This window comes from Schistocerca piceifrons, chromosome 3 (genome assembly GCF_021461385.2).
Source record: "Schistocerca piceifrons isolate TAMUIC-IGC-003096 chromosome 3, iqSchPice1.1, whole genome shotgun sequence".
Classification (NCBI taxonomy): Eukaryota; Metazoa; Arthropoda; class Insecta; order Orthoptera; family Acrididae; genus Schistocerca; species Schistocerca piceifrons.
Window position 1 is genome coordinate 372,233,101 of NC_060140.1, and position 27,398 is coordinate 372,260,498.

The 27,398-nt window shown below is 41.5% G+C and overlaps 1 protein-coding gene across 1 annotated transcript in view; it reads left to right on the forward strand.

The window, feature by feature from the left end:
• The first annotated feature begins 471 nt into the window (after nt 1-471).
• The window catches only part of LOC124788172 (brain protein I3), a 31,320-nt gene continuing 4,393 nt past the window's right edge, over nt 472-27,398 (forward strand). Inside the window, exons 1-3 of the mRNA XM_047255326.1 lie at nt 472-570; nt 683-827; nt 901-1,079. Coding sequence (XP_047111282.1) covers nt 776-827; nt 901-1,079 — 231 coding nt within the window. The 5' untranslated portion in view covers nt 472-570; nt 683-775. The remainder of the gene's footprint in view (nt 571-682; nt 828-900; nt 1,080-27,398) is intronic.

The window sequence follows — 27,398 nt, forward strand, 5'->3', positions numbered from 1 at the left end:
CGTACATGAGGTGACCGTCTGATGTAGTAAACGTCATCCTATCTACCCTATAACATACCAAAACAAGCAACTTTGGGACTTTTCTCTTTCCCTCAGCAGACGTGGACGCGTTAACACCTGACTTGAAGCCGTCGTAGAATGGAAACGGTGCACTTCCGGACATGGTATTCTATTTAAAATATTATGTACTCTTCTCTATATAAGTCTTAGAAACTTGTAATGGGAATTTCTGAACACGCTGGATTTTCGCTTATGTGTTTCATAAGTAAAAATACTGAGTTGTACAACAGAAAAAAATGAATCAAACGAAGGAAGAAGCACGATTTTCCCACTGATTATAAAAAAATCTGACGATTGTGCAAAAGTGTGTGCATTTATACTGGCACCAATTTTTACAATGCTCTGCCTCCAGAAATTAAAAGTAATTTTGATAATATGTCCGCGTTTGTAGAGCCTCTGAGGTAATATCTACTGTCAAGGTTGTTTTACAGTTAGAAAGAATTTCTTAGTCACAACGAAAAATCCTCCTACAATTGTAAAAATTGTGTGTGATGTAATAGTTGCGACGAGGTAAATGTCAAATGCATGCTACATATAGCAAATGCATCTCTGACACCCGTTCATGTGACAGTTGTATAAGTGTGTTTGATTTCGTAGTTGACGTATTCAATTTTTTGTTTAGGAAAAAAAAAGAAAGATATCGACTGTGGAAATTGTCAGCAGAAAACAAATAGCCGTTGCAGCTTTTGTAAAAATTTGCCCGTGATTGCAAACAATGTCAGTGCCGAGAGAATATGATAAGCCACCCCCGTACTCACCTACTCCTGGTATGTTAACGTGTTGACGTAATGTGATTTGATTTTATGTTTTGTCTGTCTGTTTGACCCAGCGGTATTTCAGGTTACATGCCAGAAAATGCTGCTACAATTCAGCCGCCGCCGCCACCACCTCCGGGATATCAACCGTATATTAATCAAGCTGCCCCCATTCAGGGTAACTATGTACCAACCTACGGAGCAACTACCATCACAGTGCAGCCACAGGAAATAATAATTGTAGGAGCATGCCCTGCATGCAGGGTAAGTAGTGTTTTTAATAGAACTTATGAACGTGGCCCATTTTTCAGATGATTATTATTTTTGAACGACTGAACGTAACGTAACCAGAAGTAAATAATTACTAAAAATGAAATAAGAAAATCATTACTGACCGATGCTTTGTTCACCGTAGTACGTCAGCCACCCAAATACATAGAAAAACATGTAGTTTGTTACTGCTCATATGTTTCGAATCAACAGGCACTGTATGTCATTGGAGTAATGTCGGTATCACACTGAAAACCTGTCTAGAGAAATTAGATATGCTACTGCTCTTAGATATTTCCAAAGACGACAAAGTACCCATTGATGTCAGAGTACTGTGACACAGGGTGCCTCTGAAGTAAATGGAGTATATATTTATGGGGCAAAGTGATTGTTGATGTGGTGTGGTTATCTACAGTTAGGACTTACTGCTTTGGATTACCTGTAACCGACCTTTGGTTCTAGTGAACAATGTAAGCCATTGGGATACTCTCTGAAGTTTGATCATGTACATTACAAAGATACAGCTGGGGATGTTTTTATTTGTTTATTTCAGTTGTGATTAGATCATGGTTTTTACTAATTTTCTATAGGTGTAGCAGAGGTGGGAATCCATTTAGGGAAACAAGTTTTTGGTTTGTTGAGGTGACAAATTGACCTTTAATGTAGTCTGAGGTGGAATGGGAGCAATTAAGTTGTGAGTTTGCATAGTCAATAAACGTGTCATGACAGTTTCTTCTTCTTCTTCTTCTTCTTCTTCTTCTTCTTAATACACACTGGGCATCTGCAGTTATTGAACAACCCACTTTTTCCACTGTGGTCTCACATTTTCCTCTATTTTGATGTATTAGAAAAGATTAAGAACATCATTACAAATCTAAACCCCCTGTTCTCATGGGGGTCTTGTTGAAGTGTCAGCTTTTATTTTCCTAATGTTTGTGTTTTTGAAGTCTTCCATTTGTTGTGTGTCTGCCATGATACTGTCAGAGTTATATAGATGTGGTACTGAATTCTTAACTAATCCCCAACGAAACAAAAGTGCTGTTATTTGAGTGTCTGTATTGGTCAGACACCACTGCTGTGTTTTATGTTTTAGTCCAATCACGCCTACTATGTGGTTCTTTCTGCATGAAGTCACTTGGAACTACTGTACTGAAACAACTCGTGTAACTGTTTTTTCTCCAGCTTGCCTATGTTAAGTCTCCACCAGAGTTGAACTAATGTTTCTTCTCTGTAACATGTGATGTAATAATGCACAGAAAGTTCTGGTTGAAAATTACAAATTATTTAGGAATAAAGGAGACAACTCACTGATAGGCAGAAGCACTGCATCGTTGATAGGCACACAAACGAAAGGTACGGAGATGGACTGGCTTTTGGAATGCACTTCATTTTTCTAGCTGAAGGAAAAATGCATGTGCACACCTACACGCATGCAGGGGCCACCGCCCCCTCGCCAAAACACACAAAATGCACTATCTTTTTCTAGCATGCACGCATGTGATGTCTCTCTCACACACACACACACACACACACACACACACACACACACACACACACACACACACACACACAAACGTAACTTGCACACGTCTGCAGTCTCAGAGAACTGAAAGAATACTGCGAGCAGCAGCCCCAGTGCATGGTGGGAGTGTCGACTGGCTGGGTTGGGGAGGGGGAGGGATAGTATGGTGGGAGTGGCGGACAATGAAGTGTTGCAGTTTAGACAGAGGGCAGGAGAGAAGGTGCGGAGGGGAGGGGGGGTAAGTAAGGAAAGGAGAGAAATAAAAAGAAATTAAAAGACTGGGTCTGGCAGTGAAATGATGGCTGTGTAGTGCTGGAATGGGAACAGGGAGGGGGTCTGGATGGATAAGGACAGTGACTAGCAGTGAGTAGCAACTTGCCTTGTCAGGTATTGAAAACTAATGTTGGTGATATATACACCACCTCTATCATGGACACAAGTCGTTCCATTTAATTTCACAAGAATTGCGTTGTTTCATAACATTTTTTTGATAAGGTGCTATCATTGATCAGTTGCATTGGTGCTGCCATTTTCTTTTGTGTGATGGAGTGAGATATTAGTTTTCGTTTTCTGGGCACTGTGCAAGCACAACACATTATGTACTTTTGGAGGTACTACTGTGCCATATTGCAAACTTGAATAAATAGTCGAGTTCTTAGTGTAAAGACTGCCTTCCAAATTCTTTATCTGTATCAATGAAATGAATCTCTATCATTTATTTATGAAAGTAGCCATTTTCTTGGAGCAAATAAAACGTTATCTGAATCTGGTAACACTGTTTCAGACTAAAAGTGTATGTTACAATCTGAAAGATAGGGAAGGGGCGGGTATAGATAGGTAAAGACAAATCTTCTTCTTTTCATGTTTCCTTGTGCCTTTGCCTCGCATCAGTGGTAGCGTCAGCATGGTTGATTTCAGGGGCAGCTGGGTGCCCTTCCTGTCACTACCCCATTCCCCCTCCCCCACTTCCGCCAGGACTGAATGTGTGTACCCAAACTGTCTGTTGCAGTGTTACTGATGTGAAAGTGGATGTTCCCCTAGAGTGGGATATGGGAGACTGCCAAAATAACCACATCCAAGCTGGCCAATATGCCGTTCCTTGTTGGCAATCTGTAGGTGGATTTGATGCAGGAAACAGCACTTCAACATGTACAGTAATTCCGGCAAGTTCAACAGGCAAAGGCAGATAAATAGAGGTCCTGTTTGTCTCAGGGGGGTACATCCTCACTGACAGACTACCCTTCCCCCATAATGTAGTAGAATAAAATTCCATTACGTTAACACACACGCACGCTCTCTCTCTCTCTCTCTCTCTCTCTCTCTCTCTCTCTCTCTCTCTCTCTCTCCGTGTGTGTGTGTGTGTGTGTGTGTGTGTGTGTGTGTGAGAGAGAGAGAGAGAGAGAGAGAGATATGAATGGCATCAAAAATTACGATAGACTGAGGAAGATAACTGTTTTTCAATGCCTTATGCTCCATCTCACATGTTCCCTTATTGTTCCTGTGTGATATGCACATCATTTAATGTAATAGTATTAACCCACATACAACTACAGAGCTCTGCCAGTGTGTTCTTAACCTTGGGCCTCAAATTGGTGTTTGCAATTTCAGAACTACTGATAAGGGAAGATAGCAAGCATATTTCTGTGTAGTAATACCCTTCCATTCAGTATAACCATGAAGTAGAACAGTCCCGGAAACAAAACAACCAGAATGAATATGCGGCTAGGCAAACTGTTAATCACGAGGATATGTTGAAAATCCCACAAATTTTCAGTTTTATAGTTCTAATTGAGCATCTGAAATCCTCTGATTAGTGAAGAAGACAGCATGTTCCTTGGTTGATATAAGCAATGTTTTAGGTGACGAAAATTTGGAGGAGAGTCTGAAAACTAGTCCAGACAGTGTTGGAGCAGCTCTCCACTATCACATTAATCTGTCTTATTGAGAGGGGTGCAACCTCTGTTTCATATGAGTTCTATTGCGTCAGAGATAATGAAGAATCTTGTTGCTCTGAACTTACCCAGTGTAATACCACTTGGTTTTCTCAAGTGAAAATTGTTGGGTGAAATAAAATTTTCCCAGGGTGAAGGTTTTCCGAAGGAAGGGAAGGTGATTAAGGATTTTGTAGCTTGTAGTGATATCTGTCGAGACCAAACAACAAGCTAGAGGTGAGAAAGAAATTAGTCTGTGCTCTTCTGAAAAGGGACCTCAACCCCAGTTCATTGTGAACTGCTGCACCACCTCATTTTGTGGAGTGTTTGTGACAAAGTGTGAGGTGACACTCATTAAAATATGTGAAACAATAACGGTTGTGTAGGTGAAGAATTGTACTGAATGCAATTGGAATTAATTTGAAGAATGGAATAAAAGTAGAATAAATGTTATTGTACTTCAAATCATTTTTTAGTAAATTTTAATTTTAGTAGACCAAACCAGAGGGATGTGTTGATGGTCCATCCCTAGTTTTGCAGTGGAATGATGTTAGTACTTTGTAATTATAAAAGTAATAATCTATTAACATCTTTATTTAAAAAAAATAATCGAAATGTTTGACTAAACAGGGTAGGAAAATGGTTTAGCCATTGGATTTATATTCAGGATGAATGGGGTTTAAAATCTTCTGGACTTCCAATTTAATTTTTTGGCCATTACCATAAACTCTGAAGATCCTGCATCTCTTTCCAAATTATGTAAATATTCTTAAAGATACTTTCATATTTCTGACACCATAGTTTCAGACAGAACAGTAATGAATTGACGTGAATAAAATTTAATAGAACAAGCAGCTTAGGGTCTATGCAAAATGTGTCTTTTTGCCAGATGGCATCACAGCACAGAGGTGATTTAGAAGTATAAGAGATTTAGTACTGATGTACGGCACTTAATGGAGAGTTCCAAATAGGAGTTAGTGAGGTGATGCCTTGGTTAACCGTCTGGAACCTGTGTAAATTCTAGTTGCAGTGGAGCCCACATGCCAAGAAATTGGCTGCATCAAGAAATATTTGTTTTTCTCCACTTATAATGCAATATTTTGTTAATATTTGGTTGTAGGGAAGTATATCAATTTTTGAAGAGCAGTATAATGTAGACAAACATTATATAATGAATACAAAAATAATACATTACCGTAAGGTTTGAGCTGCAAGAAAAAAACACATCAAGAAAGTACCTCGTAAAGAAATAAATGAGGTAATGCATATATCTCGATCAATCAAAATAAAATTTGAAAAGAATATCATTAAAATACATGAAAACTAGAATTGAGACTCTTAAAATTAATAATTTGGTAACCAGAGAAAAGTTTCTCATTGAGCTCGAATGTGAATTTTTTTGGAAATTACAGTACAGCTGTCTTAGTTTGTTGTTTTCTTTTAAAAAAACACAAAACTGAAAGACAGTATTATCCATCGTGGATTTCCAGTTGTTTGAAAACTGAAAGACATCATGATGTAGAATATATCCCAGTGTTCATTCTCTTCCCAGTCTTCAGTTTCATCACCACCTAGCCCCTTTCCGCAAATCACTGTGCTGTGTGTTTTACAAACTTTGCATGAGAATTTCTCACTGGCAAGGGTTGTTCTGTTATTTTTATGGAACCCACATAAGTAAGAAATTCCCCTGAGAACAGCTGAGATGATATTAGGTGGGATGATTGAGGGTTTTTTTGTACTTAGAAAGGGAAAAGAGTGTATCCTTCAGAAGCCTCCAGTTCATTGATCAGTTTCTGAAGTCTGGCTCCTCCAACATTTGAGCAAGTTCACTGAGATAAAGTCTTCTTCTGTAGTTATTTTATCTAGCAACATTGGCTCTATAAATTTTGTATGACTTAATTCCAGCCGTATCAAGTTGCCCGAAAGAAACTGCCATATGCCACTTGTTTTCTTAGTGTGGAACACATACGATCTATCAAGTCAGCACCACCTTTTGCGTATCTTAATGAAGTACTGTTAGAGATGTCGCCAAGTCAAGGTCAATTTCAGCGGTATCGTGTCAAGTTGATAAGAGAATTACATCTTTTTTCCCCTTTTAGTTACTTAACTCACCATACTTTAAACCAAATAATTATGACCCTGCTTATGGGAAGGATCGTTTATAAATTCTGGAGAAATCTCTTTTTCATTTCTTATAAGTGTTCCTACGAATTTGGTTCTGCTTTCAAACAAATATTTTGCTTGAAGAATGCTTGAGTAATAATTGTTCATTGCCAGGTCACATTTAGACATTTTTATTGGTTCAATCAATCATGTGACAGTGTCAAGGAGCTTATTCAGATGAACAAAATACTGGCCCTCAGACTGTTTTCCACAATATATTTCAGTGGTGTGAGTATAAAATGTCTTAATGTCCACAACTGAATAAATTTTGATGCAGTATTCTGCAGGCTTTCGGGGCATAAATTAGGGAAAACCACACCTGCCACAAAAGGCAACTAGCATCTCATTTATCGTCGTAAGTTCACCCAAACTGCAACTGTTTTGGCAGTTTTCGACGAGCTGAGAGTGGACGGCATGAACATGAGCTAATTTCTCAATTTGCTGCCTTGCATCTCTGGTTGTTACATCATCAAAATGAAGGCATCCTAATAGTAGCAAATATCTACTGAAACTGATTTGCTCTGAGCATTATCAGTCCCATCCTATTGATTTTCCACAGTTTCTCCACTTTAGCATGGTGTGACTCTCTACAGGCAATCATAAATGGAGTCCCAATAGGTGTCATGATTTCTTCACAGTTTGTCAACATGAAGTCACTGTCACATCCATCGACTGTCTGTTCCTCCCACTGCAGGCATTTGTTTTGTCAATTTTTTACTGTGGAAATATTTGTGCATTTCACAAGTTCTTTGACCTTTTAGAGATACATAATTTATAGAAATACAGCCATAGGGGTTTTGGCATCTGTGGCAATTCCATTTGGTTCAGGTAAAATCTTAATGATGTTTGTCGCTCTTATCTACGCCCCCCCCCCCCCCCCCTCTCCCCATGAACCATGGACCTTGGTGGGGAGGCTTGCGTGCCTCAGCAATAGAGATAGCCGTACCGTAGGTGCAACCGCAACGGATGGGTATCTGTTGAGAGGCCAGACAAACATGTGGTTCCTGAAGAGGGGCAGCAGCCTTTTCAGTAGTTGTAGGGGCAACAGTCTGGATGATAAACTGATCTGGCCTTGTAACACAAACCAAAACAGCCTTGCTGTGCTGGTACTGCGAACGGTTGAAAGAAAGGGGAAACTACAGCCGTAATTTTTCCCGAGGGCATGGAGCTTTACTGTATGGTTAAATGATGATGGCGTCCTCTTGGGTAAAATATTCCGGAGATGAAATAGTCTCCCATTCGGATCTCCAGGCGGGGACTACTCAAGAGGACGTTGTTATCAGGAGAAAGAAAACTGGCGTTCTACGGATCGGAGCGTGGAATGTCAGATCCCTTAATCGGGCAGGTAGGTTAGAAAATTTAAAAAGGGAAATGGATAGGTTAAAGTTAGATATAGTGGGAATTAGTGAAGTTTGGTGGCAGGAGGAACAAGACTTTTGGCCAGGTGAATACAGGGTTATAAACACAAAATCAGATAGGGGTAATGCAGGAGTTGGTTTAATAATGAATAAAAAAATAGGAGTGCGGGTAAGCTACTAAAAACAGCATAGTGAACGCATTATTGTGGCCAAGATAGACACGAAGCCCACGCCTACTACAGTAGTACAAGTTTATATGCCAACTAGCTCTGCTGATGCAAAGAAATTAAAGAAATGTGTGATGAAATAAAAGAAATTATTCAGATAGTGAAGGCAGACGAAAATTTAATAGTCATGGGTGACTGGAATTAGAGAGTAGGAAAAGGCAGAGAAGGAAATGTAGTAGGTGACTATGGATTGGGGGTAAGAAATGAAAGAGGAAGCCGCCTGGTAGAATTTTGCACAGAACATAACTTAATCATAGCTAACACTTGGTTCAAGAATCATGAAAGAAGGTTGTATACATGGAAGAAGCCTGCAGATACTGACAGGTTTCAGATAGATTATATAATCGTAAGATAGAGATTTAGGAACCAGATTTTAAATTGTAAGACACTTCCAGGGGCAGATGTGGACTCTGACCACAATCTATTGGTTAAGAACTGTAGATTAAAACTGAAGAAACTGCAAAAAGGTGGGAATTTAAGGAAGTGGGACCTGGATAAACTGACAAAACCAGAGGTTGTACAGAGTTTCAGGGAGAGCAAAAGGGAACAATTGACAGGAAGGGGGAAAGAAATACAGAAGAAGAAGAATGGGTAGCTTTGAGGGATGAAGTAGTGAAGGCAGCAGAGGATCAAGTAGGTAAAAAGACGAGGGCTAGTGGAAATCCTTGGGTAACAGAAGAAATATTGAATTTAATTGATGAAAGGAGAAAATATAAAAATACAGTAAATGAAGCAGGCAAAAAGGAATACAAACGTCTCAAAAAATTAGATCGACAGGAAGTGCAAAATGGCCAAGCAGACATGGCTAGAGGACAAATGTAAGGATGTAGAGGCTGATCTCACTGGAGGTAAGATAGATACTGCCTACAGGAAAATTAAAGAGACCTTTGGGAAAAGAGAACCACTTGTATGGATATCAAGAGCTCAGATGGAAACCCGGTTCTAAGCAAGGAAGGGAAAGCAGAAAGGTGGAAGGAGTATATAGAGGGTCTATACAAGGGCGATGTACTTGAGGACAATATTATGGAAATGGAAGAAGATGTAGATGAAGATGAAATGGGAGATATGATTCTGCATGAAGAGATTGACAGAGCACTGAAGACCTGAGTCGAAACAAGGCCCTGGGAGTAGACAACACTCCATTAGAACTACTGACAGCCTTGGGAGAGCCAGGCCTGACAAATCTCTACCATCTGGTGAGCAAGATGTGTGAGACAGTTGAAATCCCCTCAGACTTCAAGAAGAATGTAATAATTCCAATCCCAAAGAAATCAGGTGTTGATAGATGTGAAAATTACCAAACCATCAGTTTAACAAGTCACTGCTGCAAAATACTAATGCGAATTCTTTACAGATGAATGAAAAAACTAGTAGAAGCCGACCTCGGGGAAGATCAGTTTGAATTCCATAAAAATATTGGAACACGTGAGGCAATACTGACCCTACGACTTATCTTAGGAGCTAGATTAAGGAAAGGCAAACCTACGTTTCTAGCATTTGTAGACTTAGAAAAAGCTTTTGACAATGTTGACTGGAATACTCTCTTTCAAATTCTGAAGGTAGCAGGGGTAAAATACAGGGAGCGAAAGGCTATTTACAATTTGTACAGAAACCAGATGGCAGTTATAAGAGTCAAGGGGTATGAAAGGGAAGCAGTGGTTGGGAAGGGAGTGAGACAGGGTTGTAGCCTCTCCCCGATGTTATTCAATCTGTATATTGAGCAAGCAGTAAAGGAAACAAAAGAAAAATTCGGAGTAGGAATTAAAATGCATGGAGAAGAAATAAAAAATTTGAGGTTCGCCGATGACATTGTAATTCTGTCAGAGACAGCAAAGGACTTGGAAGAGCAGTTGAACGGAATGGATAGTGACTTGAAGGGAGGATATAAGATGAACATGAACAAAAGCAAAACGAGGATAATGGAATGTAGTCGAATTAAGTCGGGTGATGCTGAGGGAATTAGATTAGGAAATGAGACACTTAAAGTAGTAAAGGAGTTTTGCTATTTGGGGAGCAAAATAACTGATGATGGTCGAAGTAGAGAGGATATGAAATGTAGACTGGCAATGGCAAGGAAAGCGTTTCTGAAGAAGAGAAATTTGTTAACATTGAGTATGGATTTAAGTGTCAGGAAGTCGTTTCTGAAACATGAACGATAAATAGTTCAGACAAAAGGAGAATCGAAGCTTTCGAAATGTGGTGCTACAGAAGAATGCTGAAGATTAGATGGGTAGATCACATGACTAATGAGGAGGTATTGAATAGAATTGGGGAGAAGAGGAGTTTGTGGCACAACTTGACTAGAAGAAGGGATCGGTTGGTAGGACATGTTCTGAGGCATCAAGGGATCACCAATTTAGTATTGGAGGGCAGCGTGGAGGGTAAAAATCGTAGAGGGAGACCAAGAGATGAATACAGTAAGCAGATTCAGAAGGATGTAGGTTGCAGTAGGTGCTGGGAGATGAAGGAGCTTGCACAGGATAGAGTAGCATGGAGAGCTGCATCAAACCAGTCTCAGAACTGAAGACGACAACAACAACAACAACATCTACATCTACATGAATACTCTGCAAATCACATTTAACTGCCTGGCAGAGGGTTCATCGAACCACCTTCACGATTCTCTATTATTCCAATCTCGTATAGCGCATGAAAAGAATGAACGCCTATATCTTTCCGTACGAGCTCTGATTTCCCTTATTTTATTGTGGTAATCGTGCCTCCCTATGTAGGCTGGTGTCAACAAAATATTTTTGCATTCGGAGGAGAAAGTTGGTGATTGGAATTTCGTGAGAAGATTCTGTCGCAATGAGAAACGCCTTTCTTTTAATGATGTCCAGCCCAAATCCTGTATCATTTCTGTGACACTCTCTCCCATATTTTGTGATAATACAAAACGTCCTGCCTTTCTTTAAACTTTTTTGATATACTCCATCAGTCCTATCTGGTAAGGATCCCACACCGTGCAGCAGTATTCTAAAAGAGGATGGGCAAGTGTAGTGTAGGCATTCTCCTTAGTAGGTCTCTTAAATTTTCTAAGTGTCCTGCCAATAAAACACAGTCTTTGGTTAGCCTTCCCCACAACATTTTCTATTTGTTCCTTCCAATGTAAGTTGTTCATAATTGTAATACCTAGGTATTTAGTTCAAGTTGCAGCTTTTAGATTATGCTGATTTATTGTGTAACCAAAGTTTAATGAGTTCCTTTTAGCACTTATGTGGATGACCTCACGGTCTTCTGATGACTTTATTAGTCAATAAATGACAGCGTCATCTGCAAACAACTGAATATGGCTGCTCAGATTGTCTCCCAAATTGTTTATATAGATAAGGAACAGCAAAGGGCCTATAACACTACCTTGGGAACACCAGAAATCACTTCTGTTTTACTCGATGACTTTCTGTCAGTTACTATGAACTGTGACCTCTCTGACAGGAAGTCACAAATCCAGTCACATAACTGAGACGGTATTCAATAAACATGCAATTTCACTATGAGCCACTTGTGTGGTAAAGTGTCAAAAGCCTTCCGGAGATCCAGAAATATGGAATAGATCTGAAATCCCTTGTCAATAGCACTCGACACTTCGTGTGAATAAAGAGCTAGTTGTGTTTCACAGGAATGATGTTTTCTAAACCCATGTTGACTGTGTCTCAATAGACCATTTTCTTTGAGGTAATTCATAATGTTTGAACACAATATATGTTCCAAAATCCTGCTGCATATTTTTTTTGTGAAATTCTGGTTAGGTATTTCGAATCACTTATCCATAAGGTTTCCTTGCTTCTGTCAAAATAAAAATGCAATTGAGCAACATCTTCACCTTCAAGTGGCATTTTTTCTACTGATCCATTCTCTTCTTCCTTTTTGTAGCTATTGGTTAGAATCTGTGCAAGTATCATATTGCTCTATATCCTCATGTTCGTAATCAATGTCACTTCATTCTCAACGTACCCTTCCTCCTCGTCTTCATATAATTCACATAAACATTGACATATCTCCTCCTTGGTGTGAAGTCCATGATCCTTAAAACAGAGGCAGGAATCCTTCAAAGCCGAGGATAAACTGTGGTTTTCAGGTAATAATTTTCAGTCAGTTATCTTACCCATTCCAACACCACCATAGTGGCTATCCCTGTACATGAAACAAAAACAACTAGCAGGATGGTGAATAAAAGAATAAATACTGACATTCTTGAAAAAACTACGCATTTGTATATCTTCGTTTACTCCAACCATGTTAAAAACCCAAAATAAAATTAGAACACCAAGAAAAATAGATGGCTCTTACATGACAGCCTCCACATCCAGGTTTCAGAAAAATTAGGTACCTCGTGGCAGCTATCTGCTCACTCGTCTGCTTCTTTTGTCTTTCACACTCAACCAGCATGGGACACCACTGCATTAAAGACACATAACACGTATCCACAGTACATGTTGCTTGTAATTGAAAAAATGCTTGAAAAATGTGAAGAAATAGGAAAAGAAATGATTGAAGAAAAGCCATCAGGTGTACATCAAACAATGGAAAGTCCAGGATGGAATGTAAAAATATAACGAAAAGGAAAGTTGCTTCTCACCATATAGCGGAGATGCTGTGATTGTTGGAAGGATGGACTCAGCATATAGGAATGTCAAATAACCTTCAATGAAATTAAAAACAAGGGTGGTAACATTAAGAGGGCAATGGGAATCCCACTGTTAAATGCAGAAGAGAGAGCGGATAGGTGAAAGAGTACATTAAAGGCCTCTGTAAGGGAGAAGATTTGTCTGATGTGATAGAAGAAGAAACAGGAGTCGTTTTAGAAGAGATAGTGGGTCCAGTATTGGAATCAGAATTTAAAGGAGCTTTGGAAAACTTAAGATCAAAGAAGGCAGAAGGGATAGATAACATTCCATCGGAATGTGTAGAATCATTGTGGGAAGTGGCAACAAAATGACTATTCACATTGATGTGGAGAATGCATGAGTCAGGTGACATACCTTCTGACTTTTGAAAAAATAACAGCCACACAATTCCAAAGACTGCAAGAGCTGACACGAGTGAGAATTATCACACAGTCAGCTTAACAGCTCATGCATCCTAGCTGCTGATAAGAATAATATACAGAAGAATGGAAAAGAAAATGGAGGATATGTGAGATGATGATTAGTTTGGCTGTAGGAAATGTAAGGCACCAGAGAGGCAATTCTGATATTGTGATTGATAATGGAAGCAAGACTAAAGAAACATCATGGAAGCAAGACTAAAGAAACATCAAGACACATTCATAGGATTTGTCAACCTGGAAAAAGCATTTGACTATGTAAAATGGTGCAAGAGGTTCAAAATTCTGAGAAAAGTAGGGGTAAGCTATAGGGGGAGATGGGTAATATACAATATGTACAAGAGCCCAGAGTGAATAATAAGAGTGGATGACCAGGTACGAAGTGCTCAGATTAAAAAGTGTGAAGACGGTTGTAGTCTTTCACCCCTGCTATTCAGTCTGTACATCAAAGAAGCAATGACGGAAATAAAAGATAGGTTCAGGAGTGGAATTAAAGCTCAGGGTGAAAGGGTATCAATGATATGATTCACTGATCACATTTCTATCCTGAGTGAAAGGGAAGAAGAATTACATGATCTGCTGAATGGACTGAACAATTTAATGAGTACAGAATATGGATTAAGAGTAAATCGAAGGAAGACAAAAGTAATGAGAAGTAGCAGAAATGAGAACAGCAAGAAACTTAACATCAGGATTTATGGTTGTGAAGTAGATGAAGTTAAGAAATTCTACTACCTAGGCAGCAAAATAACCAATGATGGACAGAGCAAGGAGGACATAAAAATCAGACTGGCACTAGCAAAAAGGGCATTCCTGGCCAAGGGAAGTCAACTAGTATCAAACATAGGCCTTAATTTGAGGAAGAAATTTCTGAGAATGTACGTTTGGAGCACAGCATTGTACGGTAGTGAAACACGGAGTGTAGGAAAACCGGAACAGAGGAGAACCAAAGGGTTTGAGATGTGGTGTTACAGACAAATGTTGAAAACTAGGTGGACTGATGAGGTAATGAATGAGGAGGTTCCATCAGTATCAGAGAGGAAAGGAATATGTGGAAAACACTGACAAGGAGAAGTGACAGGATGATAGGACATCTGTTAATACATCAGAGAATGACTTCTGTGTTACTAGAGGAGGTGTAGAGGGCAAAAACTGTAGAGGAAGACAGAGATTGGAATACATCCAGCAAATGATTGAGGACGTAAGTTGCAAGCGCTACTCTGAGATGAAGAGGTTAGCACAGGAAAGGAATTTGTGGCAGGCTGCATCATACCAGTCAGAAGACTGAAGACTCAAAAAATAAAAAAAATGCTAAAGAGATTAATTTCAGAAGTAACTAACTTTATAAGAGTTTTGCTGCAAATGTGGGTTCCAAAGGATTGAAGTAATGGACTTGCACTTGGGATGGGGTTTAAGTCCCAATCTTCATTTAGATTTTGTGTGATATATACCTCAGGAGAAAGCTTGGGTACTAGTGTGGACAGGAAGATGAGTTAATGTTTTATCTGCCAGAGAAGAAAGTAAAGAGAATTTCCTTCTGTGATTGTGATCAAAATAAAGATCCAATTATCTCACACCAAAGTGCCACCATTAAGCTGTGTGACAGTTTCGGCACTTACTGCAGTATAAGTGAAGTAATTTTATGTGACTGATTAATAATCAACCTTCTTGTTTGTAAGAGATTCATAATTTCAGACAGTTCTGCTACAAAATTCTTCCTTTGAGTAATTGTACGATATCTATCTGCAATATTTCGTCATAACATCGTACTAAATGTTGCCTGAAATCTAAGTGACATCCCACTGCCCCCCCTCCCCCCCTTTGTCCAGTCTCCGTAACTAATTCCTGCGCCCTCCATGAAAAAGGAACATCTCATTCTACAGGCTACGAATATTAATATCTAATATGTATTTCTATATTTCTGTTTGCTGTAATGAATGTTGCATCCCCTGAAAATGAGTACTTGCTGCCCCCTGTTTCTTTGTGAACCCTCTCTTCCTTTGTGAAATATTTTTGTTTAGAATTGGTTCCTCTTTGTTGGTCATTAATTGCTAAGCATTCTGCTCTTGACCATATCAGATTGTTTTCTGTTTGTGTTTTCTGAATACAATCTTCAAAGTTCATAAGTGATGGGATTTTTTTTTTCCTGACATGGCTTGTATTTGGACCATTCTGTGGCAGCAGAAGTGTGCATTTGGGGAGGGGTCAGTATGTATACTTATTCTAGAAAATAAGTGAAATATATAAATGGAAGTTAGACATACATAACTGACCAGAAAAGCATTCTGTCCCTTCTTCCTTCGCCCCTCCCCCACTCCATCTATGAAAATCTCTCTTGTGTTTGTGTGAAACGTCGCCTTTCTTTATTTCTTCTTTTTTATTTCTTTCCATTCTCAAATTTCCACTGTCACAATCTTCTGGAATTTTTCTTGATAAATTTTCCCCTTTCTACATTTTGTGGTTAACAGGTAATGGAAGGGATGAAGGAACAACTCATAATGTAGTTGAGACACTGAGTGGAGGTCTCCTCTGCTTTATTTGGTGGGTGACCGTTTGCATCAGATCTTTGTGTGTGCTTTCCAGTCTTAGCATTCATTTTGTCTTGACTACTTACCATATTACCTTGCATCAGATCTTTATGTGGACTTTCCAGTCTCAGTAATCGTGTCATCTTGACTGCTTAGCTCATTACCTTATCTTTCATACACAAAACTAAGCCTTTGTGTAGCTCATTGTTGTTCTGCAAAGTAAAAAACTCTCAGTTCATCTGTTATAAAATTAACAATTCATTACCATCTCATTTGAGATTTTGATTACACCCAGTTTGTCATTTCTTTTTGTTCTTCATGATCTCTGGTTTTTCAGCTTTTGTAATAGTTTTAACAGTTGTTTTCTATTCCTTAGTGTTTATTTCTGGTCTATTGGGTACTTTATGTGTAATTGTCCTCATTATCCTCATGTGGAAATTAGTGAATGTACAATATATGTACAAGGTCTTTTTGCTGTGGAGAGGTAAGACATGTTAATATTTTCCCACTGTTTCTACAAGGTAAAAAATAAATGTTGTTGCTACTGATTGACTGACCATGCTTCACATAGAGTACCCAATTGTTACTTGTGGGTGCCAGTGAAGTTTCCTTTATGAGGATCACCCTTTTAAGGAAGTTTATTTACTTATAGCAGCAGTGAGCTTCCTTGGAAAAAATACTTTTTTACGGACACTTAACATTTGGTGTAAGCTGTTCTTACATCTGGTTCCCAATTAACATTCCTCCATTTGTACCCTGAGGTTTGTAACTAATTTTAACGTAGCCTTCAGCTCTCAATGATGTGAGGAGTAATCAGAATGCTAGTTTGTTTCATTTTGCAGTATCACATAGACATACAGTAACCATAACCGCTTGGGTTAAAGTATTAATGTAGGTAGATTAATTGAGATTTGTATTTCCAAGAGATGTTTAGACACCTCAAGTCAAGTTTTGCCAAGATAATAGTGTGAATGATTCAAGTTGAAGCAAACAAAGACATATAAACAATGAAAGCACACAAGCAGTTTTTCAGTCTGTCTGTGCTGAATATATAAATGAGAGAATAGTCCACATTGACCTGGCTGACTGCATTGTGCTAGAACTGCTGCTCATCTGGAGTGAGGGGTTATATTGAGTGGAGTGGTAGATGAGGTGGGAGAGTAGGCGAATAATAGGAGGGAATGTCGGGGAAAGGTGGATTGCAGATGGGCAGGAGACATAGCAGCTGCTTGCGATGGGTATGTAGCACTGATGAGCTCATTCTAGCCCCGGGGAGGAGGACTTGTGCACAGTGGCAAGGAGTACTTGATTGAGAGAAGGAGGTACAACAGAGGACAAGATAGACTGTCAAGAACAGTGTGTCAGTGCAAGACAAGTGAAGTCAAATCATGTGGAAGGGTTGGAGGTGAGTGTGGAGCTGGGGCTAGCGAAGGCTGAGGCAAGGAGGACTATTGGATTACATGATGTTTTGGAAGAACATCTTCTATCTACATATTTAGGAAAAGATAGTGGTGTTGGGAAGGATCCGGATAGCATGAGTTGTAAAGCAGCCATTGAAATTGAGCATGTTGTGCCCAGCACATATTCTGCCAGTTGTCATCCCTGCTTCTGCCCACAGTTTGGCAGTTGTCATTCATTCGAGTGAATATTTGGTTGTTGGTCATGTCCACACAAAATGCTGTGCAGAAATCACAGCAGATCTGGTGAACGACGTGACTGCTTTCACAAGTGGTTGGGCATCGGATAGGATAAACTTGACATAGAACTGGAGTAAGATGTGCTGAGTTGGTGGGTGGATGTATTGAACTGGTCTTACACCTGGGTCTTCGACAGGAGTATGTCCCGTGTGGCAAGGGATTGGGAGTAGGTGAGGCATAAGGATGGACTAGGATGTTCTATAGATTAGGTTGGCAGTGGAATACCACATTTGAAGGGGATGGGAATGACTATTGGTAGGATGTTGTTTATTCCTGGACACAGATATAAGCACAATTCAAAGCCCTGGCAAAGAATATGGTCCAGTTCTACCAGTCTGTGTTGATTTTGAGTATAAGAGTTTTTTTCCAGTTGATTTCTAGGGATGGTCAGAGGATTTAGAGGCACATGTGGATGTGGCACAGGAAATCTCCTGCAGACTGTCTCTTAGTGCATAGTAAGATATTCTGCATGGTGGGTAATGAGTTGTGTATCACTAATAAGGGGGCTGTCCAGAGGTGGCCAGGCTATATGGGAATGATTTTTGCTGTTTAAGGGATGCCAGCTATCAAAATGCAGATAATGTTGATCATTAGTGCGTTTGATACAGACAGAGGTTTGGATGGTGCCATTGGATAGCTGGAGGTCGATGTACAGGAAAGTGGCAGGCTGGGCTGAAGTAGACCAGTCAAAGCATGTGGTAGAGAATGCATTGAGGTTGTGCAGGAATCAAGAGAGGGTGTTTGGCTCTGGGTCCAGGTCATGAAGAACCTAGTCATTGTTTAAAGTCATTAGGAATGTTAGCCGAAGACTTCCAGCATAAGAAATCATCCTCATTCTGCCAACAGCCTTATTGAAGAAGACAAAGGAGGGAACAGAGGTTCAGGGCTGTCTCGCACTTGAGGTAGGTAACTGCCTGTAAAAGGTGGACGAATTAGCAATTATCAATAGCATGAGGATGCAGAAGGAAAAGGAAACCCCTGTATTAAAGATATATCAGGTGTAGCTACAAGACGTGTGGCCTATAACTGGGAAAGCATCATAATGATCTCTCCATTGGTAAAATATTCCAGATTAATATTCCATTATGATCTCCATGAGAGAACTGCCAAGCAGGTTAGCTGACTGAGGAAATGATGGAATAACCAACAAGAATGTAACATTCTAATACTCAGGGTGTGGAAGGTCAGAAGTTGGAATGTGGTAGGGAAGCTAGAAATCTGATAAGGGAACTACAAGGCTCAATCTTGAGATAGTGAGGGTCAGTGAAGTGAAATGGAAAGGAGACAAAGATTTCTGTTCAGAAGAATATAGGGTAATATCAGCAGTAGCACAAAATGATGTAACGGGAGTAGGATTCGTTATGAATAAGAAAGTAGGGCAGAGTGTGAGGTATTGTGAATAGTTCAGAAATAGGATTGTTCTCATAAGAATCAACAGCGAACCAATGCTGACAATAATAGTTCGGGTATGCATGCTGAAGATGAAGAAATAAGGAAAATATACGGATACTGAATGGGCGATTTAGTACGTAATTTATAATGAAAATCTAATAGTCATGGGTATTGGAACACAGTTGTAGGGGAAAGAAAGGAAGAAAGGATTATGAGAGAATGTGGGCTTGGTTGTAGTAATGAGAGAGGAGAGAGACTAATTGATTACTGCAATAAATTTTGAAATTAAAATTAAGAATGACAAGAGGAAGTGAGATACTTGTAAAAGACTTGGAGACAGAGAAATGATACAGCTGGATTACATTATAGTCAGACAAAGATACTGAAATCAGGTATTGAATTGTAAGATGTACTCAGGAGCAGATATAGACTCAGACCACAATTTAGTAAGGAAGAGTAGACTGAAGTTTCAGAGAATTGTTCAGAGAAAAATCAGTGTGGAAGGAAGTGGGATACTGAAGTACAGATTAAGGATGTGATGCTTTCGCAGTTAGCTAAAGATGGGGTGCTACAATAAGGAATACCAGAGTAGACAGTTTAGTCGAACAAGATTGGATATCTGTAAAACGGGCAATCATAGACGTTGGAAACACAGACATAGGTACTAGGAAGGTAACTACAAAGAAACCTTGGACAACTAAAGAAATACTTCAATTGATTGACGAAAGAAGGAAGTACAAGAATATTCAGGGAAACACAGGAATACAGCAATATAAACCAGTTACAAATGAAGACAACAGAAAGTGCAGGTCCGTGCAGTGTAGCTGTGCGGTCTAATGTGTCTTGTCACGGTTCATGCGGCTACCCCCGTCGGAGGTTTGAGTCCTCCCTCGGGCATGGGTGTGTGTGTTGTCCTTAGCGTTAAGTTAGTTTAATTAGTGTGTAAGCCTAGGGACCGATGACCTCAGCAGTTTGGTCCAATAGTCCTTACCACAAATTACCAGAAAGTGCAGGAAAGCCAAGGCAAAATGGCTGCAGAGAAAATGTGAAGAAATAAAAAGCAAAATGATTGCTGGAAGGACTGACTCAGCACAGAGAAAAATAAAAATGACTTTTGGTGAAATTAAAAGCAAGAACAACTACTTTAAGAATGCAGTGGGAATTCCACTGTTGAATGCAGAGGAGAAAGGGATAAGTGGGAAGAGTACTTTGTGAAGGGGAGGAATTGTCTGATGACATGATAGAAGAAGAAATAGGAGTTCTTATGGAAGTGATGGGGAATCTAGTGTTAGTCTGAATTTAAAAGAGCTTTGGAAGACTTGGCATTAAATAAGGCTGAAGGACTGGATTATATTCCATCAGAATTTCTAATATCATTGGGGAAATGGAACCAAATGACCATTTCAAGTAGCTGTGTAGAATCTGTGAGACTGGCAACATTCCATCGCTGAAGATAGTGAGAGGTGATAAGTTCGAGAACTATCACACAACCAGCTTAACAGCCCGTCCATCCGAGTTGCTGACAAGAATAACATACAGAGGAATGGCAAAAAAATTGAGGATCTGTTAGATGATTGCAAGTTTGGCTGTGGGAAAGGTAAAGGCACCAGAGGACTCCTGACATTGCTCTTGATAATGGAAGCAAGACTGAAGAAAAATCAAGGAACATTCATAGGATTTGCAAACGTGGAAAAAGCACTTCAGAGTGTAGAATAGAGCAAGATGTTCGAAATTCTGAGAAAAATGGGAGTAAGCTGTATGGAAAGACAGGTGATGTACAATATGTGCAAGAACCAAGAGGGGGAAAAATAAGATTGGAAGACCAAGAATGAAATGATCAGATTAAAAAGGGTGTAAAATGGGATGCAGTCTTTTGCCCCAACTGTTCGATGGAAATAAAAGTTTGTGGGAATTCTGTTGGGTTGTAGCCCAAGGAAACACACTCATTTCTGTATAACTCAGTATATTTCGTACAGACATCCACAATACAAGAAGTCATACGTCGAACTGCCCTGGCAAGATGGCGTTGGCCGTTAGGATATAGTCAAAGAAGTTGCGATGGCAGATATATCTCATTCGTACTTGTCGACACCATACAGCCGCCACCCTCCTGTCCCCGCAGTGTGGAGCATGGTTTGAGTGTAGTGAAAGGGGGGTGTGTTCGGTGGTGAGGGCAATGGCAGTGATGTGATGGGGATGTCCATCTCCAGAGGTTGTTGCGGCAGGGACCACGCTGGGAGGTCGATGTGGAACTCCCGTAGGTGGTGTGGGTGGCGGGCAAGGTGTCAGCCTGCGCATGTGGATGGAGTGGTGTGGGAAGGGACTGTGTCCCTCATGTGATTGGCTGGCAGCATTCGAACCCTCCCTAGGGGGGTTACCATAGCACAGAGGAGTGTGTAGTCGACCCCGCACGGGATCGGGCGATCGTCTGATGAGCTGGGTTCTGGTCGGGTGGGGCGAGTTGTCTTGCAGCAGGATGAAGATGTGGTTGTCATCGATGAGGATGGTGACATCCTCCACATGTTCGGGCGGGATGTCGGTTTGCAGAACCACTAGAGGGGGTAGGGGGGAGGAAGTAGACAGAGGCCGAGAACCCGAGGAATGGCATTGATGGTGACGTAGATGCATGTGGTGGTGAGGGTTGCGGTGACCGCTCTGAGGGGTCATAGCTTTAGTGTGAGTCCTCAGTGCTGGGAGGTTGTAAAACATCGTCGGGCATGAAAGACGCTGGGTCGAGGTGTGCCGGTTTCACACGGTGGAGAGAAACAGTGAGGGGCAAACCTTAAACCCGTATGTCCATCGTGTTAGTGGTGCGGTTTATGACCTCGTATGGGCCTTAATATGGTGGGGCAAGTTGAGACCGGATGGTATCGTCGCAGAGAAAAACGAACTTGCATGAAAGGAGATAGAAGGGCGCGTAGGAGTGGGGAAGGAGGGAGAGTATGGCTAGAGAGGGGGGCAGGTCAGTGAAATGTTTGCAAAATGTGTTTGGATCTGGCTTACGAAGTTTGGGATTGTTCTCCCCAGGGAGGACAGGATTTTCACCATAGATGAGCTCACTTGTGGTGCCCTCGATATCTGGTTTGCGTGATGACCGTAGGCTGTGGAGTACCCACTGGATGGCCCAGTCCAAAGACTGTCATGACACCGCAGTGCTGTCTTGAAAGTACGATGCCACCATTCTACCAGTCCATTTGCTTGGTGATTGTAGGCAGTTGTGCGACATTTGTTGATACCACACAGCTGGCAGAGTTGGGCGAAGAGTGCTGATTCAAACTGCCGACCCTGGTTGGTGGTAACAGTGGCGGGGCAGTTGAAGTGGAAAATCCAGGAAAAAAACAAAAGCCTTAGCTACAGTTACAGCGGTTATGTTGGTGAGAGGTACGGCATCTACAGGTCCAGGTGTTCATGGCGAAAGCGGCCAGATGGAATGTCGAATTTGCAGAGAGGTGGAACAATGTGCCTGGTGAGTTTGTTGCACTGGCAGGTGATGCAGTTCTGGCCCCAGGTCTGATAATCATGCTTCATGTCTCACCACATGAATCGTTCGGACACGAGGCATGTCGGTGCCTTAATTCTGGGGTGTGCTAGAGAATATAGTGTGTCAAACACTGAATGGCAGAGGGGGGTGAGGATAAGGGGTCGGAGGCTGCTGGTGGAGGAGTCGCACCAGATTTCGTCTTGGACGCCAGCGAATTTTGCTTTGGTGAAAGATAGCGAAGTGGAGGTGCTGTTGAGAAGTCGCTGTGTATCCTTGTCCTGGTTCTGCAGGGACACGAGGTCAGAAAGGTCGACGATTGTTGAGATGGTGCTAAGGCAGGAAAGGAAATCTGCAATGATGTTGTCAGTGCCTTTGATATGGCGGACGTCGGTAGAGGACTGAGAGATGAAATCGAAATGCCAAAACCGTTGGGGGTTAGGGTCAAGAGGGGGTTTGATTATGGCATCTGCTACTGGTCTGTGGTCGGTCGGGATGTAGAAAGGTCGGCCATCAACGTCGGGGTGGAAGTGTTTCACTGCCGCATAAACTGCTAAAAGTTTGCGGTCGAAGGCTGAGAGCTTTTTTTTGGGTGCGTGAAAGTTTCTTAGAAAAGAACTGATGTGGCATGACCACGTTGTCGTGGCATTGTTGTAGGACTGTGCCTAATTAAGTCACTGGCATCTGTGGTGACGAAGAGTTCAGCATCTGAGGTTGGATAAGCGAGGGTGATGTCTCATGTGAGAGTCAACCAGGGCCTGGAAGGCTGTGCGAATTGGTTCCCTCCACGGAAAGGGCACGTCCTTGAAGTTTGCTTGCTGGCAAGGGTGTTAGTGAGGGCAGCCTGGGTCTTGGCTGCATCAGGCAAATGACGATGGTAGTAGTTTGTTGTTCCCAGGAACCGATGGAGCTCTTTGTTTGTGTTAGGGAGTAGCATGGATAAGATTGATTGCACCTTCGATTCAGGGGGGGTGTATACTCAGGGGGGGTGTATACCGGCAGCTGACACTGTGTACCCCAAGAATTGGACAGATTGTTGGTGCAGTTGCAGTTTGTCAGTGTTGATCTCGACTCTGTTTGATGAGTGTGTGTCCTTTACTATCATGATGTGGCGTTCATGATCTTGTGCAAATTTGCTGAAGATCAGGATATCTTCAAGGTATATGAAACAGAAGTCAAACTGGAGCAAGGGAGAATCAATAAAGCATTGTCACACCTGGACAGCCTTTTTTAACCCAAATGGCATGAAATGGTACTTGTACAACCCAACGGGGGTGATAATCGCTGTTTTCAGAATGTCTTGGGGTGCGACTGGGATTTGGTGATAAGCACATTTGCAATCCAGTATGCTGAAAATTGTAGTACCTGCGAGGAGGTAAGTGAAGTCGGAAATGTTCAGTATAGGATAAACACCCATCACAGTTCTAGTGTTCAAGCATCTGTAATCGCAACACATATGAAATGAGCTGTCTTGTTTAGAGGTTAGGTGTACGGATGATGACCAGTTACTATCGGAGGGCTGTAAAATTCCTGCCTCAAGAAGTTCCTGTATTATCTGGCAAGCCGAGCATAACGTGGGTGGGTTAAGGCAGCGAACCTATGTGGGCTCTCAGACGTGATGATGCAATGAACAGTTCCGTTCGTTTTGGTGGAAACCAAATGTTCGATGACTGCATCCACGTGGGGTGTAGTATTGGTTGATTTATTAGAGTCACATGGCTTGGAAGCCGAGCTTGAGGTGGGCGCAAGAGGTGCGTGTAGAGGCTGTCTATTGTCCGTAGTGCACGAGAGAGGCGCGCGCAGCAGTGGTGGTGCTGCCGGCGCGCTTGGAGCTATGGAGCAAACTGTGCGAGGTGGGGGGAATTTTTATCAGTGGGTGGGTGCTCACGTGTGGTGGTGGGGGGTCGTGGTCAGCACCCGGATGGCTGGATTCTCATGAGGCGCACGAGTGTCAGTTAGTGAAGCAGGTGTGAGACGTCGACAGTGGTTGGGAAGGAGGGGGTAACACTGTGTGGTTGAGACTGGAGTCACACGAGATAAGTGTGGTGTTGCTAACCTGTGTGCTGTTGTCGGCGGAGCTGTCTCGTGTGTTGGACGAAGGCTCCGGTGTTGGTGCTGTCAAGTGGTGTGAACTGATGTGGGTGGCGATTGTGGCAAGCTTGTTTTCAGCCCATGCAATGCGGTTCTGTATATGTGGCTCTCGCATCACTCATATGATGTGGATGCTGGACCGGCGCAGTTGATGCAGGTGGTACTGCATAGGGTGCGAGCAAGCAGTCTGTCGGAGTGGAAGTCTGACACAGAAGGCATGGCCAGTACCGTATGAAAAGCGAGCGAGCGGGTGAACGGCTGCAGCTGAACCCCCCCCAAAGTTGACTTGCGGTGGCGACGGCAGGAGGGGGGGAGTTGGTAGAGTGGATGTGTACAGAGCAGTAAAATGTTCCCATTGGGCTGTCGACATGACAAGCTGGGGCATGTTCGGAGGGGTGGATATCACAGTATCACTACACGGCTCATTGTTCATACCAGGTGGGGGCTTGTAAAGTGCACTGAGGGGCCAAACAGCCACTAGGGATGGAAACTGGCCTGGAAATGTTCGTGATATATGCTGAGCATTGTCCACTTTGTAAACCGATGAAGCAGTAAAACACTCGGGCATTGCAAGGGCACGATCAGTACATGTGGTCTGTCCCAATGAAGGAGAGTTTGCAGATGGCACTGTTGTAACTGTCGCCCAGATGGCCAACATCTGATACATAGTTTGTGCACGAAATGCAGAATCCATGTCAGTACGATGAAATGCAGGGGCTTTGCTCTTCTCGTTATCGTTTTCGAAATGCGTGTGTCAGTGGACACGCGCTTGAGAGGGAAAGTCTGAGTCTGCAGTTACATGCTGCACTGTCGAGTGGCGAAAGTGTTGACGCGACAAAACTGTAGGAAATGTTCGTACAATCCAGGTGGTGGTGAAGTGACGAAATGTCCAGTTATAGGTGCAGAAGCTTTGATATTCGTGTGCTGCGCTGCAGGATACATGGCTGTGTGGAACGAACAAAGGCATAAACAAAGCGGCATGGTAGATGAGAAAATACTTGCACTATGAGGAAATGACATGTGAATTCTTACTCGGTGTCACCACTGTGGGAATTCTGGTGGGTTGTAGCCCAAGGAAACACACTAATTTCTGTATAAATTGGTGTATTTCATACAGGCATCCACAGTACAGCAAGTCATACATCGAACTGCCCTGGCAAGATGGCGTGGGCCGTGAGGATACTGAGTCAAAGAAGTTGCGATGGCGGAGATAAGGCATTCATACTTGTCGACCCCACAAGTTCAAGAGTAGGATTAAAATTCATGGTGAAAGGCATCAGTGATAAGATTGACTGACGAAATTCCTATTCTCAGTGAAGATGAAGAATTATGGGGTCTGTTTAATGGAATAATGAGTACAGAATTTGAACTGAGAGTAAACTAACGAAAGACAAAAGCAGTGAGAAGTAGCAGAAAGGAGACTAGTCAGAAACATCAAAATTGGTGATCGCAAAGTTAAGGAGTTCTGCTATGTTGGAAGCAAAATAATCTATGATGGACGAAGCAAAGATGACACAAAAGCAGTTAAAAAGAGCATTCACGGCCAAGAGAAGTCTACAGGTATCAAATATATGCCTGAATTTGGGGAAGAAATTTCAGGGAATGTGTGTTTGGAGCACAGCATTGTGTGGAAGCGAATCATGGACTATGGGAAAACTGGAACAGAAGAGAATTGAAGTATTTGAGATATGATCCTACAGAAGAATTTTTTAAATTAGTTGGACTGGAAGATAGGGAATGAGGAGGTTTTCTGTAGATCAACAAAGAAAGGAACATACGGAAAACACTAACGACGAAAAGGGACAGGATGATGGGACACATGTAAAGGCACCAGGTAATAACTACCACAGTACTAAGGGGAGCTGTACAACGCAGAACTTGTAGAGGAAGACAGAGATTGAAATAGATACAAAATAATTGAGAATTCAGGTTGCAAGTGCTACTCTGAATTGAAGAGACTGGCACAGGACAGGAATTTGTGGCAGTCCACATCAAACTTATTTTACAGGTCTCTTGATCACATTATTATTATTATTTTTACAATTACTGGTTTCGGTTTGACTTTCTATAAAAGTCCTGGTGCTACAAAGATAAAATGTTTACATGATTAACAGCCATGTATACCAGCCACACACACCATAAAATATTCTAATGTAGTATCAACATCAAACTAAACATGTTGGTACATAGTAAGTGCTGGTGATGATCAGAATGCGTCTGGTATTTATGCAGGGAAAGTAATGCCAGCAGAGGGCACTATAGCTAGGCTACATGATTAACCAGTATCACAAATGTAATGATTAAAATGTGATATGCGTAGTCATTAATGAAAATGACTTCACATGGGAAAACTAGCACCTGACAATGAAACATGTACTGACGTACTCCGTGTGGAGTTGGATCCATACTTAAAATCCACATAAAAAGTGCAAATATTAGTAATGTGAAGCTTATAGCCTGACAAGGTAAAACATACAGTTGTATAAAAGCCAGTATAAAAAAGCACAAGATTAAAAACACCTATAAAATAAAATCTTCCAGCCTGACAGATCAATTACCAAAAACGTAATTGTGAGGCAATTACTGAAGTAGTGACTATTCATTAAAAATTAAAAAATTGATAGTCGATAATACATCTGGAATGTGGTCTCAGTGGCAGCACGTCGTGGCTTCTCTGTATGACATTCTTGTTATTTTGATGTATTCAGAAATCTACTGGTTTGAGCACCATTGAGCACTTCAACCGACTGGCGTGCAGTCGTGTGCGCCAGCCGCTGGTAACAAGGAAACTGGGCCTTCCTTCACAAGTTCCACCGCAGGAAAAACAAGAACATCATACAAAGAAGCTACGACATGCCGCCATTGAGACCATACTCCAG